Genomic DNA, 23700 nt, shown 5'->3' with positions numbered 1-23700 from the left:
GGAAAGATGTGGGTGCACAGCGCCGCCTTGCGGACAGCATCGGCACGCCACGCACAGCGCCCTTGTTACAAATTGGCGACTGGTGCAAGGAGGGACCACTCTGACTGTCTGTCGGCGAGTGTGCGAGTCCAGCGGAGAGCCGCATCACACAAGTTTCTTACTATCCGGACTTTATCGCTCTTTCTCCTCGGAATGTGTGAATGAGCACGTCGCAGGGCAGGTGAGTGCGCGCTTTTTGGAACTTTGCAGCAACCCAGACTGTGCTTGTGTTTAAAAATAAAAATGAAATGCGCGCGACGTAGAGAGAGGTACTAGTAATTCGCGCTTCTTTACAACGCGAGTTTATTAAATCAAATTATCATAACTGCAGCATTGTTCCGGATATGCAAGGTTATATATATATATAAATGTCTTATATATTATGTGCGGGGATAAATTGAAGTTTTCTATTTTGTAGAACATTTAGTAAATGATTTACTTTTTTAGAGAACTGAGTGTCCTTTCAGTGTGGTCGATTAGAGCTGTTTTACAACAACTTTGGAAGATGACGGGGGAGGAGAGGAGGGAACGGTTGTGTCGCTGGGTTTCTCTCCTGGTTCTGGGTCTTGGGGGGGGTCCAGTCCCAACAGCTCGAACTAGTAAAGTTTCCTTGAGCGGAAGACAGCGGTGCTGCTCTTCGGGACACTTCTACTGACTCAGAGCAGAGATTCTAGAGTCTCCGCTCCGGCGTCTTCTGCTGGCCATGATGTTCAAGACAAAGGTCCACACACGGATTTCTTACCGTGGTTTTACCAACTCCTGCGTGTCTCCAGCATTCCCGCCCGGGCTTAAATTCCAGCGCTTTTTGAAAAGCACCAGTAAAACGTGGCATCGTTCATATAAAACTGCTACTTCCATGGAAAACGTTAACGTGTCTTTTCCGCCTGCTTCATTGTGTTCCCATTGGATATACTAGAGAAAGCTATTAACTTATGAACGACCGAATTATTCCCCGTAGGCTGATATTTTGTGATGTGAGGGTTGCGAGTTCGAGTCCTAACACCACTCTTGCTGAACTTACTGAGTCCCGTGTCGCTGTCGGACGTGTTACTCAAAAGCGACGTACGACGCAGGGTAAACTTCGGTAGTCAGTGTATACACGACGAGACGTAGAACTTCAGATACATCAACATCATGTTGTACACCCTGAATTATTTAGTGGTACTTCCCTGCCGTGTAAATTAGTGTAAATCGCCTTGCCTGAAGACATCATAAGTGCAGTAGTTTATTTTTATACTAATAATTTAATGTGAGTTGAAACCCTGACAGCCCGCCCTCCCTTGGGAACCGAATTGAAACTCCGCTCCCTCACACTATCACAGTCTGCTGAATCTTTCTTCAAATCTGCTAGTAGCTCCTCTTCTGCGTCACCTCCACACGCGCCGACGTGACGTCACCTCTCGTCGTCGCGACACCTGCAGTTGTGACGTAATCGCATCGAATGGCGGGAACCTCCGGGTCTGTAATCGTCAACGAAGTCCAATCAGCAACTGATTCATAATTTAAATTAAATCAATTAGCAGTCGAGGTGTCGGTCTGTGTACTTTAGATTGTATATAGTATCTCTTTTATTTACATTTACATTTACACGATTTATTCATTGAGCAGACGCTTTTCTCCAAAGCGACGTACATCTCAGCAAAAGTACAATTTATGTAATTTACATTAACATAACATAGCTGCAGACATGAAAGTCTCAAGTAAACCTAATTTGTTCCCTACCACTTGCTGCACCGAGGTTCATCGTTCGAGTAGGTGCATAAGACACAGGATAGGCAAATTCCGATACCCTCCCACCAATTTTAATTTTTTCTTTTTAATATTATAAGATAAACAAGCAAATACAATGATGGAGTAGTGGCTGATAAAAGGCTGTATCTGGGGATGATCATGAAGTTACGGTGCCTGAACAATTACACTGTAAATGAGCTGGAGAGATCTTGGGCGAAGTGGGTCCAGAAAAGGTGAGTTTTCAGACCCTTCTTGAATGTAGACAGTTTCTCCGCAGTTCTGAGTGACAGGAGAAGGTCATTCCACCACAACGGAGCCAGAACCAAGAACCTCCATGCTTTACCGTAAACTTTCATGCGCGGGACCACAAAGCGAGCAGAAGTAGACAAACGAAGGGGTCTGGCTGGGGTGTAGCGGTTGATCAAGTCTTGTAAATAGCTGGGAGCAGTTCTATTGATGCATTTGTAGACAATAACCAGGGTCTTGAATTTGATTCGAGTAGGTGAAAGAACCGAACTAACTCTACTTAAGAATCACACGTCTACAAATATGTCTCTTTCTCCTAATGCAATGCACACATTGTATTTTCTATGAGATGTATGACTTTGGAGAAAAGTATCTGCTAAATGAATAAATGTATTGTAAATATAAATATGACCGCACTGTAACAACACCCACAAAAGTCTTGCGTGTTTATTTCATGCAATAGCTTGAGACTACAGTTTAACATCTGTTCTCAAAAGCTTTTTTAAAAATTTTATTGTATATTTGCAGATCCTCAGTTATTTTTAAAAAACTGCAGCAATTGGACACCCTCTCCCCAAGATGGTCTTGATCTGCAATGAGAAAGGCTCTTGCTGTACTAGTGTATGTGTGCTTTACTGGTGCCCCCCCAGCAGTGAAAGGCATGTCTGAGACTGAATCTGAGTTTTTATGTGTCTGTCTTGTTTTACTGCAACCCAGTGGATACAACATGCATCGAAGCATTATCTACCTGAGCGTTTTCTTGGCAGTGGCCGTGTGGGGTCAGAGCAGTAAAGAATGCCTTGGTGAGTGCCCACCGCATACCCTCCACCCCCCAGGTGTGCTGTTGTACTGCCATTTAGCTGAATATGTACCGAACACTTTGTGTTGGAGATACACTGGGTAATATGCCGGACCAGACCATACAACTGAAGCCTTTTGCTGGAAACATGAGCAATTTCTGTGCAAGACAGAAGGATGAATGTGACCCAAATGTGGAAAATATCACCATTTTACATTTTCATAGTTTGATGTTCATGCAGTGCCAGTTTAGGTAAAAGCACTGTGATTGTGGAACTAAATAAATCTTGTGGTGTGTGTGTGTGTGTGTGTGTGTGTATAATATATTATATTTATGTACATATAAAGAGTACTCCCAGAGGAGCAATAAGCCATGCCTTGGGAGTCCATACTCAGAAAAATTATGCAAATACTATGTTATAATGTGTGTTTATATGCTTTTATGCTTGTTGCATGTGATGACAAAAGAGTAAAAAAAATTACAAACTAAGGAGTTTAAGGGATGGTGGGGTTGCATCTCTGACATAACTGTTAAGGCATTACATTACAAGGAACATTCAACCAAACAATGGCTATGTTCAGAGATCTTGAACAGAAAAAAACTGCTGTTATTCTGAACTACATTTTCATCATAATAAGAATTCTATCTGTACCATAGCAGAATACCATATTTATGGGACAGGCTGTGTCCATTTGTGGTTGAAAAGTTTCCCCTTAAACTCAGCCCCCAGTTTGAGTAGTTCAGGTGAATTTTATTTCTGTGTCTCATGCTTGTTCTACATCTCCAGTGAAGATCGAGTGCCCCATCAACCTCTACTTTGTCCTTGATACCTCCGAGACCATCGCTCTCCAAGAGCCTCCGCCCGGAAGCCTGGTAAATAGCATCAAGGAGTTCACAAAGGACTTTGCCGAAAAGCTGGAAGACAAGAATTACAAGGGACAAGTGCAGATCACCTGGTCTGTGGGTGGTCTGCATTACTCCCAGGATCAGATTGTCTTCAGCCCAATTACCAACAAGGGCGATTTTACAAAGAGACTTGAAAACATTACATATATAGGGAAGGGCACCTTCACTGATTGTGCCTTAGACAGGATGACCAAGGAGATGGTGAGTCACAGAGGGAGCTTGGTCCACCGCGGTGATAATGATGTCCAGTTGGGGAAGAAGACCGCTGACTTTGCTGTAGTCATCACAGACGGTCACGTCACAGGCAACCCTTGCGGTGGCATCAAGGCGTCAGCGGACCGGGCGAGGGATGAGGGAATCAAAATCTTCTCCGTGGCAGCCAGCCAGAAGATAGATGAGCTCGGCCTTAGGGAGGCAGCCAGCTCCCCGGTCGACTTCTTCCGCGACCATTACATCGCCGTCACATTCGCTGACAACAACCCCAAGCTTATGACTTCAACAAGTGACACCATCATCAAAAGAATAGTAAGGATTCTTCTCATGGTTTCTGTTGTCATTGTTTTGTTTAAGGTAAAGCATTTTCCCCCAGAGGATGACATCAAATTGACAGTATATTTCACTAAAGTACACAGAAATTGTCTTCTAGATTTATACACCTGGTGTGACATGCTGTCGTTATTGCATCCCTCATTAAGGAAGCAGAGAAACTCTAAATCAGCCTCCTGCCATCTCAGCTATCTGCAAAGAAGCTGGTGTGACAGTAGGGGGCAGTTTCCATCCCACTGTCCAAGCTGCTGGGCACTTCCTGAACAGCAGTGTGACAAACCAAACAGACACTGGAATACAAAATCCTTCAGTTTTCAGTTTTAGTGGAACTGTGTCTGTAGTGTTTTAATGTTGATGGAACACCCTGAGATACTGTTCTGGGTTATTGCGTTGCTTTTCTGATGATCATTTTCTTGTTGCTCCTTTGCTGTCCCTTAGAGGCTCCTTGCATTGGATCAGCTTGCAAAAATAATGTCCAAAATAATCTCCCTGACAGCTCACTGTTGTAGTGTCAGTGTCTGAAATAATTCAATTCAATTTATTTTTATAGAGCGCTCTTCTCATGCAGTGACACAGAACGCTTTAACACAGGCATAAGGCAAGAAAAACAGATACAAAGAAGACAGTCAACTAATGGCTACCATAATAAAGTACTTTTATAGAGCTATAAGTATTCCTACTGGCCACTGGGGAAAGGAATAAAAACTCCGAACTGAAGGTTGAGGGAGAAAAAAAACCTCTGGGCATCTAGAAAAGTAACAATTGTAAGCCGGTTTAACAAGTAATAATGATATTTTTGCTAAATGTTATTTTGGATCCCCAGCTCAACATGGAATGTCTCGTTCATCATGGCACATGGTTATCATCCTCAGTCAGTTTGGGATTCGTCTGTCACTACTGGCCGGTCTCCTCAGGTCTTATGTAGCAAGGTAGTGCTCAACAAGAAGAAAGAGCAGAGTTAGTAATTTGTTACTTAAGTTAATTTATTATGCATTTTTATAAAGGTGGTAAAAAAAACAACCAAGGCAAGTGGAATTACATTTCGAGGTGGAATGCCCGAGTGAACATGTAAGTCTTTAGTCAGGATTTGAAAACAGAAACAGACGGGGCATTTCTGACAGTAATTGGTAGACTATTCCACAGTTTAGGTGTTCTGTAACTAAAGGTGCAACCTCCTACTGAGGTCTTATTGATCACAGGTACTTTAAGGTAACCTGCATCTAATGAACGAAGATATCGTCCTGGGCTATAAGAATCAATAATCTCACAAAGGTAAGCCGGAGCAGTGCCATGTACTGCCTTATAGGTCAAAAGTAGTATTTTATAGTCAACTCTAAATGTGACCGGGAGCCAATGTAACAATTTAAGTACCAGTGTTATATGGTCAAACTTCCTACTTCTAGTGACAATTCTCGCAGCAGCATTTTGCACCAACTGTAGCCTGGATACAGTCTGGTATGGACAACCCAACAATAAAGCATTACAGTAATCCAGTCTGCTTGAAACAAAAGCATGAACCAGTTTCTCAGCATCCCGTCTGCATAGGAATCGCCGCAATTTAGCTATGTTTCTTAACTGAAGGAAGCACGACTTAGTCAAAGCATTTACATGAGACACAAATGACAGCTTTCCATCCAGCAGGACACCCAAGTCCTTGACACAATCTATACATTACATTTACATTTATTCATTTAGCAGATGCTTTTGTCCAAAGCGACCTACATCTCAGCAAAAGTACAATTTATGCATTACATTAAGAGAAGGAGACATAGCTGCAGACATGAAAGTCTCAAGCAAAAAGCTTGAAGCTAATACCATTTGTTGTAAAGATTGATGTGATTATGTCAAGAGTTTTGGCATCACCACCTACCACAAGTACCTCTGTTTTACTGGCATTTAGAGATTAAAAAAAATTTACTCATCCATAATTTTATACTGGTAAAACAATTAGCTAATGACACCACATGTGATGGATCATCAGACTTAAACGATACATATAGCTGTGTGCCATCGGCATACGAATGGAAATTCACATTGTGTTTGCGAATAATGTCACCCAATGGTAACATATTCAGTGAGAACAGTAATGCCCCAACACAGACCCCTGTGGCACACCATACTGAACTGTCATTGAGACAGAGGGGGTGCAGTCATCAGATTTCAGTACAAATAGCTAAATACAAATCAAACCACTTCAGAACGGTACCTCTTAGTCCAGCCAGGTTTCCAAGTCTACTCAGTAGGATACTATGATCTAGACTACAGTATTGAATGCAGCACTCGAGTCCAGTAACATAGGAATAGAGATCTGACCAGCATCAGAAGAAATGAGAGTATCATTAACAACACTTGTAAGTGCCGTGACCAGTGCGGAAACCAGACTGAAATTTTTCAAATATATTATGATGATTAAGATATTTTACAATTTGGGAAGCTACTATTTTTCTTCTAGAATTTTGGATTTCTTAGTAGGGGTCTAAATTATAATAACGGCGAGTTTAAACGCTTTTGGAACACTGCCATTTAGTAACGACGTATTAACAATATTAACAATAGGGTCTGCAAACATGGAAGCCGCGGCTTTCAGTAATTAGTGGGAATTGGGTCTAAAGGATAGGTTGTACCTTTCATAGAGCGAATTAGCACGGTAATTTCCTCTACAGTTATTACGTCGAAGCCACTGAGATGGTGCGGACAACTAATATTATCGTCAGAAGCGCTTGGGCTGGAGGGCATTATGGATTTGCAGATATTCTCTAATTATTGAAAATAAATAATAATAATAATATTGAAAAACGACATAAATTCATTATTAGTAATTGTAGCAGAAATACACATTGTTTATCTTTGTGTTTACCAGTTAAGTAAGCGATGGAATATTAAACAGGAAGCGAGGGTTCTTCTGATTTTCATCAATTAATTTTGCGTAGTATTCAGATCTGGCATGAAAAAGTGCTTTTTATATTTTTTTAGACAATCGGACCAGGCTACATAATAAACACTTAGTTCAGTTGAACGCCATTACGCTCTCAGATTTACGACATTCTTATTGCACGAGTTGTTGAACCACGGCGAGTTTCTTACAGTTCGAATAAGTTTAGTTTTTGGTGGAGCCACAGAGTCTAGGGCGAATTTTACCACCGAATTATAATTTAAAGCCATCTGACTGGGGATTTAACTCTTCTAGATTCTACCGCGTTGAATCCAAAAGAGTTAAATCCCCAGTCAGTTGACACCAGCCGCGGAAGCCTACGGGTTTTGATAAAGCTATTTGATCAATATCTACGATCGTTCCAAAATCTGAGATTCTAATATAATCAACAGTTTTAACAGTAGTATTTTCATCAATATGCCGCACGAATTTGGTCTTACCATGATGTCAGACGGCACAGGTAGGTCAAAGGTTAAGTAATCAGTGGCTTCGACGTAATAACTGTAGAGGAAATTACCGGGCTAATCCGCAAAGTAATGATCAGAATAGCCTCGTTTAAAGGAATAATATTAACATGATGAACATCTACGCCGTAGGTTATGACGAGATCGAGCGTATGGTTACGGGAATGAGTAGAACCGGTAACAACTTGAGTAAAACCGACGGAGTTTAAGAGAGTCGTAAAACTATTAGCGAGACTATCCGACCACGCGTCTATATGAATATTGAAATCACCCATCAGGATTATTTTGTCATGGTTAATGACTAAATCGGTTATGAAGTTGCTAAATTCCTCGAGAGTAAACAGCGAATAATTTAAAAGACTTATCATTAATTTAACAGCTGTACACCATGACCTGACATTCTATGCATTTAATAGTACTAAATCCATTTCTTAGTAAATAGCAATCTTTTGCTTATGGTAAATGCACAGTCAAAATAAAATTACAGTTAGAATCTCGACGTGAATTTTGTGGTGTTTTATGAACAAGGCTTCAAGGTTACCGTTGTGGAAGGTTAGGTTGCGGAAATGTCTTGCTGTCTGTAACTGAAGTGATTACAGTTGGTCTCTTCTGTTCGTTGATCATCTTTAGATCCCTGCCGACATACAGACATTGTAATTAAAACATAAATAGGTGCAGGTGTACAACGAGCAAAGTGCATAACACCTGACAACCACCCAAGAAAAATCCAGTTACCCTCCCAATACAGGCAACTTTGATTATTTTGTTTTATGGCTTTGAGAAATTCAGGAGATTTCATAGGGCTTTCACAAATACCAACACACACACGCACGCACGCACACGGCAACACAGGGTGCAAGGCTGAGGGGTGAGGAGACACACCCAGGACAGGATGCCACTGCTGCAAGGCACCCCAAGCAGGACTCAAACCCCAGACCCACCACAGAGCAGGCCCCAGCCAAACTTGCTGCACCACCGCACCCCCCCAGTACCAACACTCAAATGCAAAAATTAATCTATCTTGTTGTGTTGAAAAATGATATACAAAAAGTGTGGTCAGAATGAGCAGGAGTCAAGGAGAGACCCCAGATTAATTTCCTTCGATTGTCTTGGACATTTCTGGGCTCTAGTCAATACCAAAAATAAATCAGTGACATTTGAGAAGCAACAACATTGAACTTCAGGGTTTTCTCCCCATGGTCATGATGGAGGCATCATTTCAGCTACTACCTATTTTCTATTTTGGGCAGAAGATTTTCAGGAAAACTGCATCACTCATTGCACTCTGCCTGGTGCAATGAGCACTGTGGTCTGCACTGTCTTGGCAGGGAATGTAGAGGAAGTACACACACCCTGCAGTAAATGAATGCGTAATACGAGCACGGTATCGCTGGGCCTGTTCATAGTATTCTGTAAAATGTACCTTCTGGTGCCATGAGATGAATCCCGCTGTTATGTAATCACAGCTGTGCTTTTTTTTATATTTTCAGTTGGATATTAATGTGCTTCTCTTTGTTTACTTTCACAGCTTCATCAGGCCTATAAAGAGGTGAGACACCACACAGGATGACATGGGACCATCAGAGACAGCCTGTTCTCTCTCCCTGGACCATTTGCACTCATCCCTCACATAATGGGGTCTTATACAATGAAAAATTGCTGTAATGGCCCGTGGAGATGTATTGCCGCTTTTCCACACAATAGGCTTATAAATACTGTGTAGCAGCACTTCTACCTGCTGTGTGGTAATTGTACTGCCATCAATGTACTTTGCGCAATCCTCGCAAACACTCGACAGGCAGTGCAACCGCCTGTGAACACTCAACTCTCGCAGTTATCCATCACAGCAACAAATAACTTAACACAGAATAAACCCTCTTGGGAAGTTTTAAGAAAATTACGGAACACCATAAATTTATCTAGGCATAGGCAACGATGTTCAGCATAAATAACATGAAAGAATGTCTTATGTTCACAGTCTCCACCAATCACAACAATTGATTAATATAAATTCAGTATTATATTTGAAACAGCAATTTTATTATTATTATTATTATTATTATTATTATTATTATTATTATATGGAGGAAATTTACTCCATGAAGAAAGGGGTGAGTGTATTGAACTGAATTTGTATTGTCTCAAAATTATAACAGAATAGATATTTGGCTTCAGGCAATCATTATATATACCACTACTGTGTATATATTTTATAATAATGTATACGCTTACTTTTTTAATCTATATTTTTATCTAGATATTATTTATTGTGTACAGCCATTTAAAAATACGCATGGGGTATAACATCTTTTCTTGTGTATCTTGAATGTAAGTTGTGTATATATATATCCATGTATAAAAATGTTTGCATGTATATGTGCACGTATCAGTTATTAACATGTTTAATTGTTTTGTTCTTGTGTAAGTCATAGAGAGCTGAGTGCAGGGTTTGACTTTTCAATCTTTTTTCACTCTTTTGTTGTGACCCTCCTGTCCCCGCCCATCCGCCGAGCAGTGCTACAAACTGAGTTGTTTAGAGAGACCAGGCCCTCCAGGACCAAGGGGTCACAAAGGTCAGAAGGTGAGCATTAACCCAGAGGAGAAGCACACTATACATAGTGTTGCATATGTTTGTTGCATGGGTCCTGCTGATGGGCATCACATTCTGTTTGACTGTTTGACCTTTTGCAGGGAGCTAAAGGAGACAGCGGTGGTCCCGGCCCCAAAGGTGAAAAAGGTCGGCAGGTAAGCTTATGAACCGCCTGTATCAACCAAGCAGAAAGATCACAAATAAAAGCAGGAACAAGCACCTCCTGTTTTCTGCAGTTGAGCAGAGATTCTGCCATTCTTTGATTCACATTAAGAGGACTTAACCAGTTGTGTGTAGCAGTCTAACACAACCTAGTGATGGTTTGTTCACCCCCTGCTGCTCAATGTTATCCACTGATGTGCTTTGCAGGGTGACCCTGGTATCGAAGGTCCAATTGGTCGTCCTGGTGCAAAGGTTAGTCTTCTGTTTTCATCCTAAAGGTCTGCATTTGATATATTTAACAGTCATCTAAAACGATTGTTTCACATACTAATCGAAACTTTGTTCAGGGCTCTGTCATGGTGGTGAGAAAAGCACTCTGTAAAAATCAGTTGAATTTAATTTCTTTTGTGTTCTAGGGTGCACCTGGTCATAAAGGTGAAAAGGTATGTTTTCTTTTCAAATAATGGTTTCTAAATAATAGTTTGATAATGTTGTTTCTGTTATATTGATAAAGCACAGCCCCTACTGAGTAACATTAACAAAAAATCACATCACGTTTACTTAATTTTCTTCATACAATTCAGTGTATATTTTTTTAAATTCATACAAATTTTTCTTTTTTTGCCATTCACAGGGTGACACTGGATTTCAAGGCAGCAAGGTAAAGCTAGTTTAGTAATCTTCCAGAAATTTATTGTAATGATGATTTCCCACAACTGTTGATTAAAAGGTGACGTTTAATTTTCTAAACTCTTTCCAATCATTAGGGTGTAGCTGGTCAATCAGGCCGAAATGGCACCGATGGTCAGAAGGTGAGACTCTTTTAATTCAGTCACGCTGAAGACACAGTATATATTAGACACTATAACAATTTTAATTAACATTATAAAATAATATATATTGTCAGCATTAACTAAAGATTTTTTCATTTAGGTGAGGCTTTTCTCCAAAGTGACTTCCAATGTTAATCTACTTAAAATTTTTACCCTTTTGTACAGCTACAGAATTAGAGCACAGAAACAAAAAAAAACAACATACACATTGGACAGAGACCAGTGTAATGACTTAAGAGACTTAAGGATGAGTGTTACTGTTCTTTTCTAGGGTAAACCTGGACGAATTGGACCTCATGGCTGCAAAGGAGATCCAGGTGAAAAGGTGTGTAGTAGGATTAGCTGTCACTCTTGTGGATTGTAATACTGTTTTACATTGATGAACTCAACCCATCCCTCTTGATCTCTCACCTTCATTCATCTCATTTCTTCTCTGGCCCAGACCTGTTTCTTCTCCCTTTGCAGCATGCCCATATTGGTCCTTTCCTCACTGGGGATGCTACTCAGCTTCGTCTTCAGGTTTCTTTAGATTGTTCTCCTGTCCAGTTCTCTGCTGACAGGCCTTGTGGCATCTGCCATCCATCCTCTCCAGCTCAGTCAAAATACTACGTCCTTCTCTCTGTGTCCTCTTCCCAGACAGAGTAGAGAAGATCGCTCTTCTCTTTTAGCTCCAAAGCTTTGGAATGATCTTCTGCTGAACATCAGGTCTGCTTCCACTGTTTTGACCTGCTATCTATCTATCTATCTATCTATCTATCTATCTATCTAAGTTGTACCATTTATACAAGATACACTTTTTCAAGTGGAATTCCTGTTCCATTCTCTACAAACAGAATGTATTCACAAAGAATGTATTTATTTTGTCTTTGAAAGGGATCTGATGGTTTTCCTGGCGAACCGGGCGATGATGGAGCGCCTGGATTTGATGGAGAAAAGGTTTTTCCTCATAACTTTTTGTTTTTAAGATTTTTATTGGTCTACAGCCCACTGGGTTTTTCAGATGTTGGACTATGCTCCAAAAGGGTGTGCTAAATACTCTGAGTTCTCCCAGACATAATCAGTTCACTGCAACATGGCTAATAGAACTGTGCATTTTCATACCTCTTGTGCTTTAGATTTTGGGTTTCTTGATCTTGGATATTCTCATAATGCACCACATATGTTTTGTATTAACACATTAGTATGAAAAATGCTTAGGCATACAACAAGGTTTCAAAGACATGGGAATATTAACTAATAACTAACATGCCATAACTAGCATTACCATCAACTGTTTTTCAGGGAGACCCTGGTCGCCCTGGGAGACCAGGACCCCCTGGTGAAAAAGGAGAAGAAGGACCAAAGGTGCAGAAGATGATAACAACACAAGAAATAGCACAATATTCCAGCTGCTTGCATACTATTTCATAGGAGGCTTCAGTTCCCGGCAACTCAGACTGTCATTGGTGGAACCAGAAGCGGTTTTTATCTGTAAACCAAATTTTTTGTAAACAATAAATGACAGACATGTAGATAAACCTGTTTCTTCATGCCGCCTATATAATAGAGTTCCCTTCTGATTGAATGTCCACACCAAGTAGTGACATGGTTACCATGTGATTGTTATAACATTATATCAGATTGTAATGAACAATAATGAAATTCCTTTACAGGGTGAGCGAGGAAGTCCAGGTTCACCCGGGTACCCCGGTCAGAAGGGGTCTTTAGTAAGCACCCATTTTATTACCTGTCCGCTATGTCATAGAAAAGCATAGCAATTACCACTGTTCATATTCACTTGCTCATATGATGCAGATTGCTTTGTTTATTTGCTAATTAATAAATGATTATAATACATTAACATATTCAATTTATCTGTTTTTTCAGGGACCACCAGGAGAACCTGGGCCAAAAGGGGAACCTGTATGAAAACATTTCAATATATGTTCCATAAGTGACGTTTTAAAATGTTCCTCAGAGTCATTTGGATTTTCCAAAATGTTGCATCATTTTGTGTGTCATGTTGTGTATGTTTGTTCTCACCAGGGTAGAAGGGGGGACATTGGACTGAAGGGATCACCTGGACGTCCAGGACCGAAAGGAGAGAAGGTGATTGCTGCAGCGAATCACAGTGATGTAATAAACAATGTGTGCAGTCTACGGTGGACATGCAGGAGAGGAAATGATTGATACATGTGAATCCCCTTTTTTGTGTAGGGTGAGCCTGGGCCAGAGGGACAAAGAGGACTTCCAGGGGAATCAGGAAATAAAGGAACCAAGGTGAGGAGGACTTCTGATGGAGGCACAGGGCGGTTGAGGCTGTACCAGGGGTTGTGACACTACATGTACTTTTACATTTATTAATTTGGCAGATGCCTTTCTGCAAAGTGACTTACATCTCAGAGGACAATACAAAAAGTTCATTACATCAACAGAAGGATAGATTTGGATGCATACACGTGATTATAGAGTGCAGTTAATTTGTCACATACCACCATTTCCATTATTTTTTACAAATTGTTATTAAAAACTATGAAACATAAACACTTACATTGCGTGACTGAAATGCAGCACAGACACCCTTCTGTGGAGGGCAGAGGGAGGATACACACAGAAAGTGTCTATGTCCCATGTCCAACAACTGGTCCTGTGTTTTTAACAGGGAGATATCGGGCTACCGGGACCAAGGGGTCTTCCAGGAGACAGTGGGGTACAAGGGAGAAATGTAAGCTGAGAAGCCTGAGATCTGAAATCATGCACTTGGTCAAACACACACACTGTCTGAACCACTTGGCCCATATGGGGTCGTGGGGAGCTGGAGCCTAACCCAGCAACACATGGTGTAAGGCTGGAGGGAGAGGGGACACACCCAGGACAGAACGCCAGTCCGTCACCCCAAGCGGGATTTGAGTCCCAGACCCACCAGAGAGCAGGACCTGGTCCAACCCACTGAGCCACCATGCTCCTCGGTCAAATACACAAACACAAATATAATAATGTCTTTTTTCTGAAAACAGTAACTTCTAAAAACTTCTGAGCAACCAACCTTTCCTGTATTTGGAAGGGTGCAGGGTACATTTTTTCCTGTCATTGTGACCTTTTATGGGAGCTCTGAATACTTCTGATCAAATGATTCAGACTCTTGAGCTATCCTGTCATTGGTGCAAGCCATCAAAATTCATGCAAATTAATAACACTTCAGTGGGCTTTATAATCCCCAGCATTCAATGCAATTTTCTCACTGAGTCCTGATCATGGTGTAACCCCACCATAGGGTAAATATGGCTCAACTCTCTGTCTCAGGGTTCCCGTGGAGAACCAGGCGATCCTGGGCCCAGGGGAGATCCTGGTCCACGAGGACCCAAGGTAAAGACAAGTTAATTTTTAGAATTAAAAAAAAAAAATTGAGGATCAGCCATACTGACAAAAAAGTTTGGATTTCTCTTTAAACTTTTATTTACATTGTTTTTAAATCTTTATGTCCTCCTCAGACCCAGTTTTTTTTTCCACTATAGATAACATATTTTAATATCCCGAAGTCTACATGCTACAATAGAGGACATTCTGTGCTTTTAAATGATTCCACATGTTTAGGGGTGGCATAGCTTCCTAAAAATCTCAGAAATAAATCCAGAAATCATTTTTGTTAGATCTGGGGAGCCTGAAGTTGTATTTTGTGTCACAAAGATCTAATTGCTCTGTTTTCTTAGGGTGATCCAGGAAGGCCTGGGTACAGCTATCCCGGACCAAGAGGGCCCACGGTACAACAGCTTTACAAACCGCTCTATTAGGAAACTAGAAAGAGAAAAAGGTACGGGGGCGCTTACTGAAATATAGACTCACTTCTCCATACTTTCAGGGCGACCGTGGTGAAAAAGGAAAGCCTGGTGCCCAGGGGAGCAGAGGCAACTGTGGGCAGAAAGGAGAACCTGGCACTAAAGGCCTGCCAGGTGAACCGGTGAGTGGTCTCTGTTACCCCGCTGTTGGAAATCCAACAGAGGTTTCAGGCTTGGGGTTCCCCTGGCGGTTCATTTCTCTTGTAAAGCCTCTTCTGCCTGATGAAACTTTCCCGCTGTCCTCTAGGGTGAGCCAGGACCTGATGGCGAGCCTGGACCAAGAGGACCCAAGGGGGAACCTGGAAATGATGTGAGTTCCACAAGCTACCAAAGGAAAGATAGACTGTGCCATGTAGTAGTACAGTGTGTGTGTACCGCACTCACACTTCACCTGCCCCCTCTCTGTTTCAGGGAGACCGTGGCCTCCCGGGTGACCCTGGCCTCACTGTGAGTACACTCCTCAAAACATCCTCTTCCACAGATACACGCGTGCATGACAGCATTGCAGTTTCAAATACAGCACTTGAACTACATCTGAACCATTCCTAGGAATGTGATGTCATGACCTACGTCCGGGAAACGTGCGGTTGTTGCGGTGAGTAACTGCGTGTTCTGTGGGAGGTGATCCGCAGTGTTCCTCTTTAAGCGGTCAGGAACAGAGTACATAACACACGACATTCGGCACCCTATGTGTTTACATTTCCCCCATCACACCTTCCGACAGACTGCGAGAAGGTCTGTGGAGCCCTCGACATCGTCTTTGTGATCGACAGTTCAGAGAGCGTGGGCCTGTCCAACTTCACCCTGGAAAAGAATTTTGTCATCAACACCCTTAACAGGATGGGCTCCATCGCAGAGGACCCTGCTGCTGAGACAGGTGCGGTAACCAATCACACCCCCTGTAAACAGTGACTAGGGATGGTGAGCAAGTGGGCATATTCATCATAAATGGTTAAGAACAACTTAGCACCAGCAAGGTGTGTAGTGGTTAGAGCTACCATCCACTGTAATGACCCAGGATTGAATAGCACTACTACTGTAGTACCCTTGGTCGAGGTACTTAACCTGAATGGATATAGTAAAAATTACTCAGCTGTATATATGGGTAACATGGGTAAATCATTGTAAGTAGTTAACGTTTATGTAACCGGTGGCAATGTTGGACTCAAAGGACCAGCATTTGATTGCCACCTCTAGCTGGAGTACCCTTGAGCAAGGAATATTCCCTAAAATTGCTCCAGTAAAAATTACCCAGCTGCATAAATTGGTAAATCAGTGTAAATAGCTTAACAACCTTAAATTGTTTTGAAGTGGAGCCTCACCTAAATGTTCTCTCTTTATCAGTCCAGTGATCCCTTAAGTTGTTCTTGGTTGGTTGAGTACAAAAGTTCTCCCTGTCTGCTGAGGGAGAGTATCTACTGCCTACGTAAACACCCCTCAATGTCTTCAGCACCAGTCACCATCCTTCTTCATCCATAGTTCCTATCAGTAACTGAAGATATTTTTTGCAACGTTAACATTTTTGCGACAGCGTATTTTTTGTTTTCCGTTATGATTTTTTTTTTTTACCGTGATGCGTAAAGTTTGACAACGTATATTCTGTTGGTGTAGAAAAGTTACAACGGAAATCTGGTATTAAACAATGAACCTGAAGGTTGATCTTAAATTGTAGTTTTGCCTATTTCAGTTATATGGATTTTTGCCTTATTCTTATATTATATATAACACTTATTTATATGAGTTTGACTTTTAGTTCTGGATTCATACATGTGTCTATGTGTCTTCCTTCTTCTCATTCCAGGAACACGTGTTGGTGTGGTTCAGTACAGCCACAATGGCACCTTCCAGGTCATTCATCTCAACGATTCCAAAATCAACTCCCTCTCTGCCTTCAAGGAGGCGGTGAAGAACTTGGAGTGGATTGCCGGGGGCACCTGGACGCCGTCAGCCCTAAAATTCGCCTATGACAATCTGATACGGGGCAGCCAGCGGGCAAAGGCCAGGGTGGCAGCTGTGGTGATCACGGACGGGCGTTACGACCCACGTGACGATGACTCCCTGTTGCGCTACCTCTGCGAGAGCCCTGGGGTGGATGTGAATGCCATTGGCATCGGTGACGTGTTCCATCAGGGCCAAGACAATGAGACCCTGTCATCCATCACGTGTAATAAGAAGGACCGCGTCAAGTCCCTGACCAGCTTCACTGAGCTGGTGGCAGAGGAGTTCATTGACCAGATTGAGACCGTGCTCTGCCCCGGTGAGCCCCCTTGACCGTTCACTTCTCGCCCAGCTGCCCTAGAGACACTGACACATCACCCTAAAAGCTGGCAGCCATTTCAGAATGTTTAGCCCTTAGGAAGAAACAACAGAAGGCACAACACCATAAATCACATGAGAATATACCAACTTTATCCCGAAAGCCTACAGATGTTTTTGGATATACACCAGCTGTTCACTGCAGAATTGTTCCATTCAGTTTGTACCACTGCTTCCTGTCCACCATGTCCTAATAGGGGATTATCAGCCCTCATCCAAATGACCAGATGTCTTTGTCCAGCTAACTTCGAGCCAAAGAAAACTGTTCCACTGTTTGCTTACAGCACCCTTTCAGTACAGTGTCCAGGAATACTTTACACCTCTGGAAACTTTTACATGCTGAAGTGCCCCTGAACTCTGGTTTTTTTTTTATATTCCAGATCCACTAATTGTGTGCCCAGACCTCCCCTGCCAAATGGGTAAGATTCCATGACACAGTTTACAGTTATGTTGCAACTTGGCATGCTCACGAAACACTTTCATCACTGGGCTCCACTTTCCCGTCCGATTTAGTAAACAGGAGAGCAGTTCGCTAAACATCTCGGAGGCCTGTGAGATTAGTTAAAGCTGCAGACTTTGCAAGTTTTCATTTTCCACTATAAATACTCGCTTGCTCTTAATTTCCTGGAGCTGGAAAATGTAAACAGGGAAGACGAATATCAGAACAGTGCTGCCGCTCAAGACATGAGCTTTTGACATCATGAGACGCTCAGTGTAGCAAAACTTGGGATATGTAGAACAAGAAGATAAAAGGAAACAAACTTCTTTTCTTAGGACAGAGAAAAAAAGTTTCATTTCTAGTCAAAGCCCCAACCCAAAAGTGTGGTATTATTTGAAACCCTAGACAGTCCTCTGTAAGGTAAACGAGGACTCAGCATTGTAGTATGTACAGTTTGAGAGGTACACTTAAAAACATATGTCCTCTAGAGTGGACAAAAATAAATGACTTTGTCTTAGGAGGCTTTATAGTACTGAACTCTTGGCAGTGAGGATTTGTCATGACACTCTGGGCTCTTGTTGTAGGAAAGATTAATTGAAGTAGTTAAGATACATGTTTTTTTACTTTTTGTCTGACCTATGCTGTCAGCCAGCTGTAACCAGGAGTTCCAGCAAATGAATGTAATTGGTGGCATTATGGGGTGTAACTTGGCCAGGATATCTTGACTGGCATTCAAGGCAGCTGTCAGCCAGTACCCTGTTTGCCTGCAGTGGGGGATGTGCCGCTCCTGTTCTGACGCTCACTTGCAGATGTGGCTGCCCCCTGGAATGGGCTCCTGGCATCCGAAACCCTGCCAGAGGTGTGGTTGGGGAACCTCATCCCCAGCTCGCCTCCTGACATCTCGCACTGGCTCAGCTCCCTGAAGGAGGAGCCGCAGGGCCCTGAAGCCTTCAGCAAGATGGTGGCCACCATGGCTTACACGGCAGAGCGGGCCAAGTTCAGCACGGACCATCAGAGGCAGGAGTGGGCCCAGCTGTTCACAGAATCATTCAGGATGGTGTACAGCGGCATTATGGGCAACGCTGACAAGGGCCCTGAGCTGTGTTAGACAGGAAAACCTAAGTAGCACATTGGGCCTCACCACTATTACCGGCAAGAATCACAAACCTGACGATCGCGAGCGTTCTTTTTGGGTCCATCAAGATACACTCTAAAAAGTAAAATTGCCCTTGTTGGATCAGTATGGGGCAGAACGCGCATAGATTTACAACTCGGCCCAGATTATTGGGTTATATGAGCTCTTGCATAATGGATGATGGTTTTCAGTAATACAGGGCATTATGAAAACAATGACACTGTGATTTTCCTGACTCAGCTGTGAATAATTCTGAAAAAAATAACACAGGGAAACTTGTCAGGTATTGGGAAAATAACAGCAGAAAATATCATTTCATTCCAATCTAGGTGGACTGAAACAATTTGGTGTGTTCTGTCCAGTGTTGACCCTGCAAAGGCTTTCCTTTTTTAAAGCGTGCTACGAAACTTCATATTCTGTAATCCTCAACTGCATTTCATATAAAAGACTTTTATTAGCTAAAACTGAGACCTAAAAATTGGCTAAAAAACATTGTTGGGTTTGCACTTTGAATTGTGTCCAGGCGTGCATTAGCTTGCATATGCATGTCATTGATCGTTATTATAATCTACAAGATAACATGACTGAAAGACAATATTTGACAAAATCAGTTCTGAATGTCTTTTTAAATTTAACAAGGAATGAAATAATGTGCAGGAAACAGAATTCATTCAAAGACAATAATGTTTCCACTGGATTATATACCACTTCTAAAAGGTGTAATCAATACATTAATGACAGAAGTAAAGGGACACTTCTGGAACATAGATATCTTAGCTTTAAACACTAATTCTAAGAGTTGTATAAATTTGCCTTGGTACCAAAAGTTGGGAAAAATTACTAAATTTCTGTAGCAAATAAAATTTTCCACAATATACCTGTGACTGCAATATTTAATCTAATGGAAATATTACTGGAAAATTAGTTGGCAGTTATTTTTCATGAAATGCGCAATTTTGATTTGTACATTTTTGTGGCCTTTTGCTATTACATTGATTGTAATTGCTAATAAATCATTTGTCGCATACCAAGCTGTTCTTAAGTTTTTAAAGTCTGCTGTATCAATCATTTGAAGACCCTTAGAGAGTTGAACCTCTGAATTTAACCTGACTTTTATGGTCCTCTTTAATTCATTTTCAATCCAGTGTTGCAAATGTGGGGGGTGCGGTGGTGCAGTGGGTTGGACCACAGTCCTGCTCTCCGGTGGGTCTGGGGTTCGAGTCCCGCTTGGGGTGCCTTGCAATGGACTGGCGTCCCGTCCTGGGTGTGTCCCCTCCCCCTCCGGCCTTACGCCCTGTGTTACCGGGTAGGCGCCGTGACCCTGTATAGGACCAGCGGTTCTGAAAATGTGTGTGTATTGCGAATGTGACTGATTTTTACAACTCTCACCTCGGCTTTGTTGCTTTGACACTAACATCAGCTTTGTTTCATCAGAACCTTCTGTGGCCAGCTGTGTCCAGCGTCCCGTGGACATCATCTTCATGCTTGATGGCTCAGAGCGAATGGGTCTGGAGAACTTCAAACATGCTCGCAGCTTCATTGAGGCCGTGGTCAACCGCCTCACGTTGGCTCGGGGAGACTCAGACAGCCTCCACACCCGCATGGCCTTGCTGCAGTATGGAGACAAGAACACTGACCGTGTGGCCTTCCCGCTGACCAGTGAGCTCGACACCATCATGGAGGGCCTACGTAGAATGACCTACATAGACAGCTCGTCCAATGTGAGCTCTGCTATCATGTATGCCATTGACAACGTGGTGAGGCGCGACCAGGTCCGCCGTGATGCTGAACTATCCTTCATCTTCATCACCGATGGCTTCACGGCCATCGAAGGTCTGGACGAGAGCCTTGGTAACATTCGCAAGAACGGAGGCGTCTCCACTGTGGTCGCCATGGGTGGCGAGGTGGACCAGGAGGTGCTGATGAAGCTGGCACTGGGTGATAAGTCCGCCATATTCAAGGGGAATAATTATATGGTGCTTTCCCAACCCAGCTTCTTTGAGCGCTTCATCCGCTGGATATGTTAGCGGAATGTTATGAAAGCGGAAATCGTGGCGGTGAGAGATGGGTTTCCTGTTAAAATTAGTCACAGTTCCTTAAAAAATACGCAAACAGTCAATGTCCTACTTCATGTTTAATTTGGATACAGTTATTGTTTTCTGATTTTTTTTTCTTTTTTCAGAGAAGGGTTTTCTGTGGTTGTTTAAAAAAAACAATGTTATACGTACTTTAAGGTGCTAATGTAGAGGTTTACATGTATCTGTAAATTGCACAATATCTGCTTTAAATTATCTTTTACAATTTACACCCACGTTTTTAAAATGTACCAAATTTTGAATGAAAAGCCCAGGCAAAATTTTGCTGAATTCTTAAAGAGAATTACACAATCCTGTGTGCTGCCATTACTGCTTTGTGTTAATGGGCTCATAGAATTAACAAAGGAACAAGTCAAACACTAATTCATGCACTAAGAAAGACCAGCCACCTCAAAGCATGTTTCTGTTGGAATTTCAAAATAATCTTTCCATCTTTACGTTAATGTCATGGATTCAGGGGGAACAAGAAATCTAAACACAGCGTACACAGTCTTGTGTGCAAAATGTTCCGATTCTTCTGGACACTAAAGGGACAGGCTCTTGTTTTTGACCTCAAGCTTTGGTTCAGTAAAAAAATGAGCTGTTCAATAAAACGAGCTGTGGTAATTACACATTGATTTCTGTTTTTTTATATGTTAACTAATTTCTGACACATTACATGTTTAGCTTTCTGCTGTTTTTTTTATTAATTAAAATCTATTTTAATTGTTAGCCAGAGCACACAGTGCGTCAAAGGGATGTAGCAATGTATTATAGGATCCATATAATCCTCATGCTACACATTTGAAAAATGTTGTGTTTGTTTTCTAAATACAATATTTTTAAAAATAAATTTATGAAACAGTGTATAAATGCATGAATAATCTGCTAGTAGTACAGTGAAACTAGTGAGCAGGCAGTATTTCAAGATTAAAATGTGCAGACCTAAAATATGGTCAATGTTCATTTAAGGGCACTGGTGTTTTTAACATGCTTTCTCATGTACAAAAGAATCTGGGATTTATTTCCAGTTCAAAATTTACCCTGTCAGAGCCAACAAACTGATCGGCAGCACTCTCAAAATTAAAATTTAAGTTTTGCTAAAAAGGTATGTATCTGTCAATAATCACAAAACGATAGCCTCTGAAACTTCCAAGAAGAAAATAATCTCTGCTGGGCATTTGACAAATTAAAATGCTTTTGTGAGTTTAAAAGCAATTGATTTGTCTCTTACCGTTTACCATAATTTTGTACCAGGATCAGGATTTTTTTTTTTTTTAACTTCACTTATTCTTACCACGAGGGGGGTGCGGTGGCGCAGTGGGTTGGACCACAGTCCTGCTCTCCAGTGGGTCTGGGGTTCAAGTCCCGCTTGGGGTGCCTTGCGACGGACTGGCGTCCTGTCCTGGGTGTGTCCCCTCCCCCTCCAGCCTTACGCCCTGTGTTGCCGGGTAGGCTCCGGTTCCCCGTGACCCCATATGGGACAAGCGGTTCTGAAAATGTGTGTGTGTGTGTGTGTGTGTATTCTTACCACATTCATTGCGACTGTAGCAAATGCACTGTAACGACTAGCAGAGAGACACTTGTTACTTGATGCTTGAGCTGAATGCATTAATAGTTTAACAATAGAAATTACAGAAAATGATGAAACAGACACTAGAAATATTGACAAGTTAACCGCTTTTATGAATGTCACAGATGGGAATATTACTTTATTTGTAAGCACCTTTTAAAACACATGGAACACTCATGAACAAAGTTACATACTGGGTAGATCACAGCAGCTTAGAGTGAATACCAGTCACATGTTATAGACATCAAGCTGATTTTCCATTTTAAAAGACAGAGCTGAATTAAGAACCAGTCAAAAGTTTAAAACTGAGTGTCTTTTGCTTAGATTTTATAATCGATTCAAATAAGTGGCTAAATGATGGCAGGATAAATTCCGGACAACACACACGGACTGTAAAATGGAGCAGATATAGTGTCTGAGAATTGGTTTAAATAAGGCTTATTAACATACTTCAAAAAATACAGTGGGTTTTAGATATATGTATTTTACAAGTATGTATCAGTTCAAGGAGCTTAAGGAGGCCAGGCTTCAGTGCACTGAAAATTCTTGCTTATATCAAAGAGTATTGTTACAAGATTCTTTATTTCACAAGATGTTATTAGAGACATTATATGGCCAAAGGTTTGGTTATAAGCTTGCACTGAAATCTTGGCTTATAATGTTTTGATTTGCAGTTGTAGAAAAGCAGGTAAATCATAAAAATGATCAACCAAATACAAGAGCTTCTAGAACACCATTAAAGTTACATACTGGGTAGATCACAGCAGCTTAGAGTGAATACCAGTCACATGTTATAGACATCGAGGATGGGTTTGAGTTACAGTTTCCAGGGATGGACATTATTAAGGAGCAGCAACATGACAGTCCGGGGTGTAACAACAGATGTAATACACTGTAAAAGACATAGCTGTAAGGTGTTTCATGGTAACAGCAGCCACAAGTGAGTAATTAAAAATCAACCACAGAAGGGACTGAAAGTGCAGATTTCAGGGGGATCAGTGCCAAAGGGGATGTGTTAATGAAGAGGAACTCGGAACAACGAAGCACACCTCACCTTGATGCCAATGGGAGGGCCTTAATTTGAAAGTCTACAGTTAGT

The 23700-nt window shown here is 41.7% G+C and overlaps 1 protein-coding gene across 2 annotated transcripts; it reads left to right on the top strand.

The window, feature by feature from the left end:
* The first annotated feature begins 88 nt into the window (after positions 1-88).
* On the top strand, positions 89-21660 carry LOC108918504 (collagen alpha-2(VI) chain-like). Of its 2 annotated transcripts, none has more exons than XM_018725832.1 (28): positions 89-220; positions 2734-2819; positions 3603-4246; positions 9192-9212; positions 10179-10244; positions 10355-10408; positions 10623-10667; positions 10832-10858; positions 11050-11076; positions 11183-11227; positions 11520-11573; positions 12122-12184; positions 12530-12592; positions 12901-12954; positions 13115-13150; positions 13274-13336; positions 13445-13507; positions 13890-13952; positions 14531-14593; positions 14938-14988; positions 15087-15185; positions 15311-15373; positions 15475-15510; positions 15613-15658; positions 15788-15940; positions 16865-17320; positions 17760-17798; positions 20388-21660. In XM_018725832.1, exons 1-28 carry the CDS (start codon positions 201-203, stop codon positions 20978-20980), a joined length of 3093 nt encoding a protein of 1030 aa, XP_018581348.1. In that variant the 5' UTR covers positions 89-200; the 3' UTR covers positions 20981-21660. The 2 variants fall into 2 exon arrangements, with proteins under 2 accessions (XP_018581348.1, XP_018581357.1); XM_018725841.1 differs by lacking the exon at positions 20388-21660 and adding an exon at positions 18628-19984.
* The last annotated feature ends 2040 nt before the right edge of the window (positions 21661-23700 follow it).

Source organism: Scleropages formosus, chromosome 14, assembly GCF_900964775.1.
Source record: "Scleropages formosus chromosome 14, fSclFor1.1, whole genome shotgun sequence".
In the NCBI taxonomy this organism is placed as follows: Eukaryota; Metazoa; Chordata; class Actinopteri; order Osteoglossiformes; family Osteoglossidae; genus Scleropages; species Scleropages formosus.
The sequence above is the reverse complement of the archived record's forward strand: the minus strand, read 5'-3'. Positions and strand labels throughout refer to the sequence as shown.

Coding starts and splice junctions, on each gene's coding strand:
- LOC108918504 (XM_018725832.1), top strand. CDS start 201: ATGAGCACGTCGCAGGGCAG. Junction 10,245..10,354: donor GGGGTCACAAAGGTCAGAAG/GTGAGCATTAAC, acceptor GACCTTTTGCAG/GGAGCTAAAGGAGACAGCGG. Junction 11,574..12,121: donor AAGGAGATCCAGGTGAAAAG/GTGTGTAGTAGG, acceptor TGTCTTTGAAAG/GGATCTGATGGTTTTCCTGG.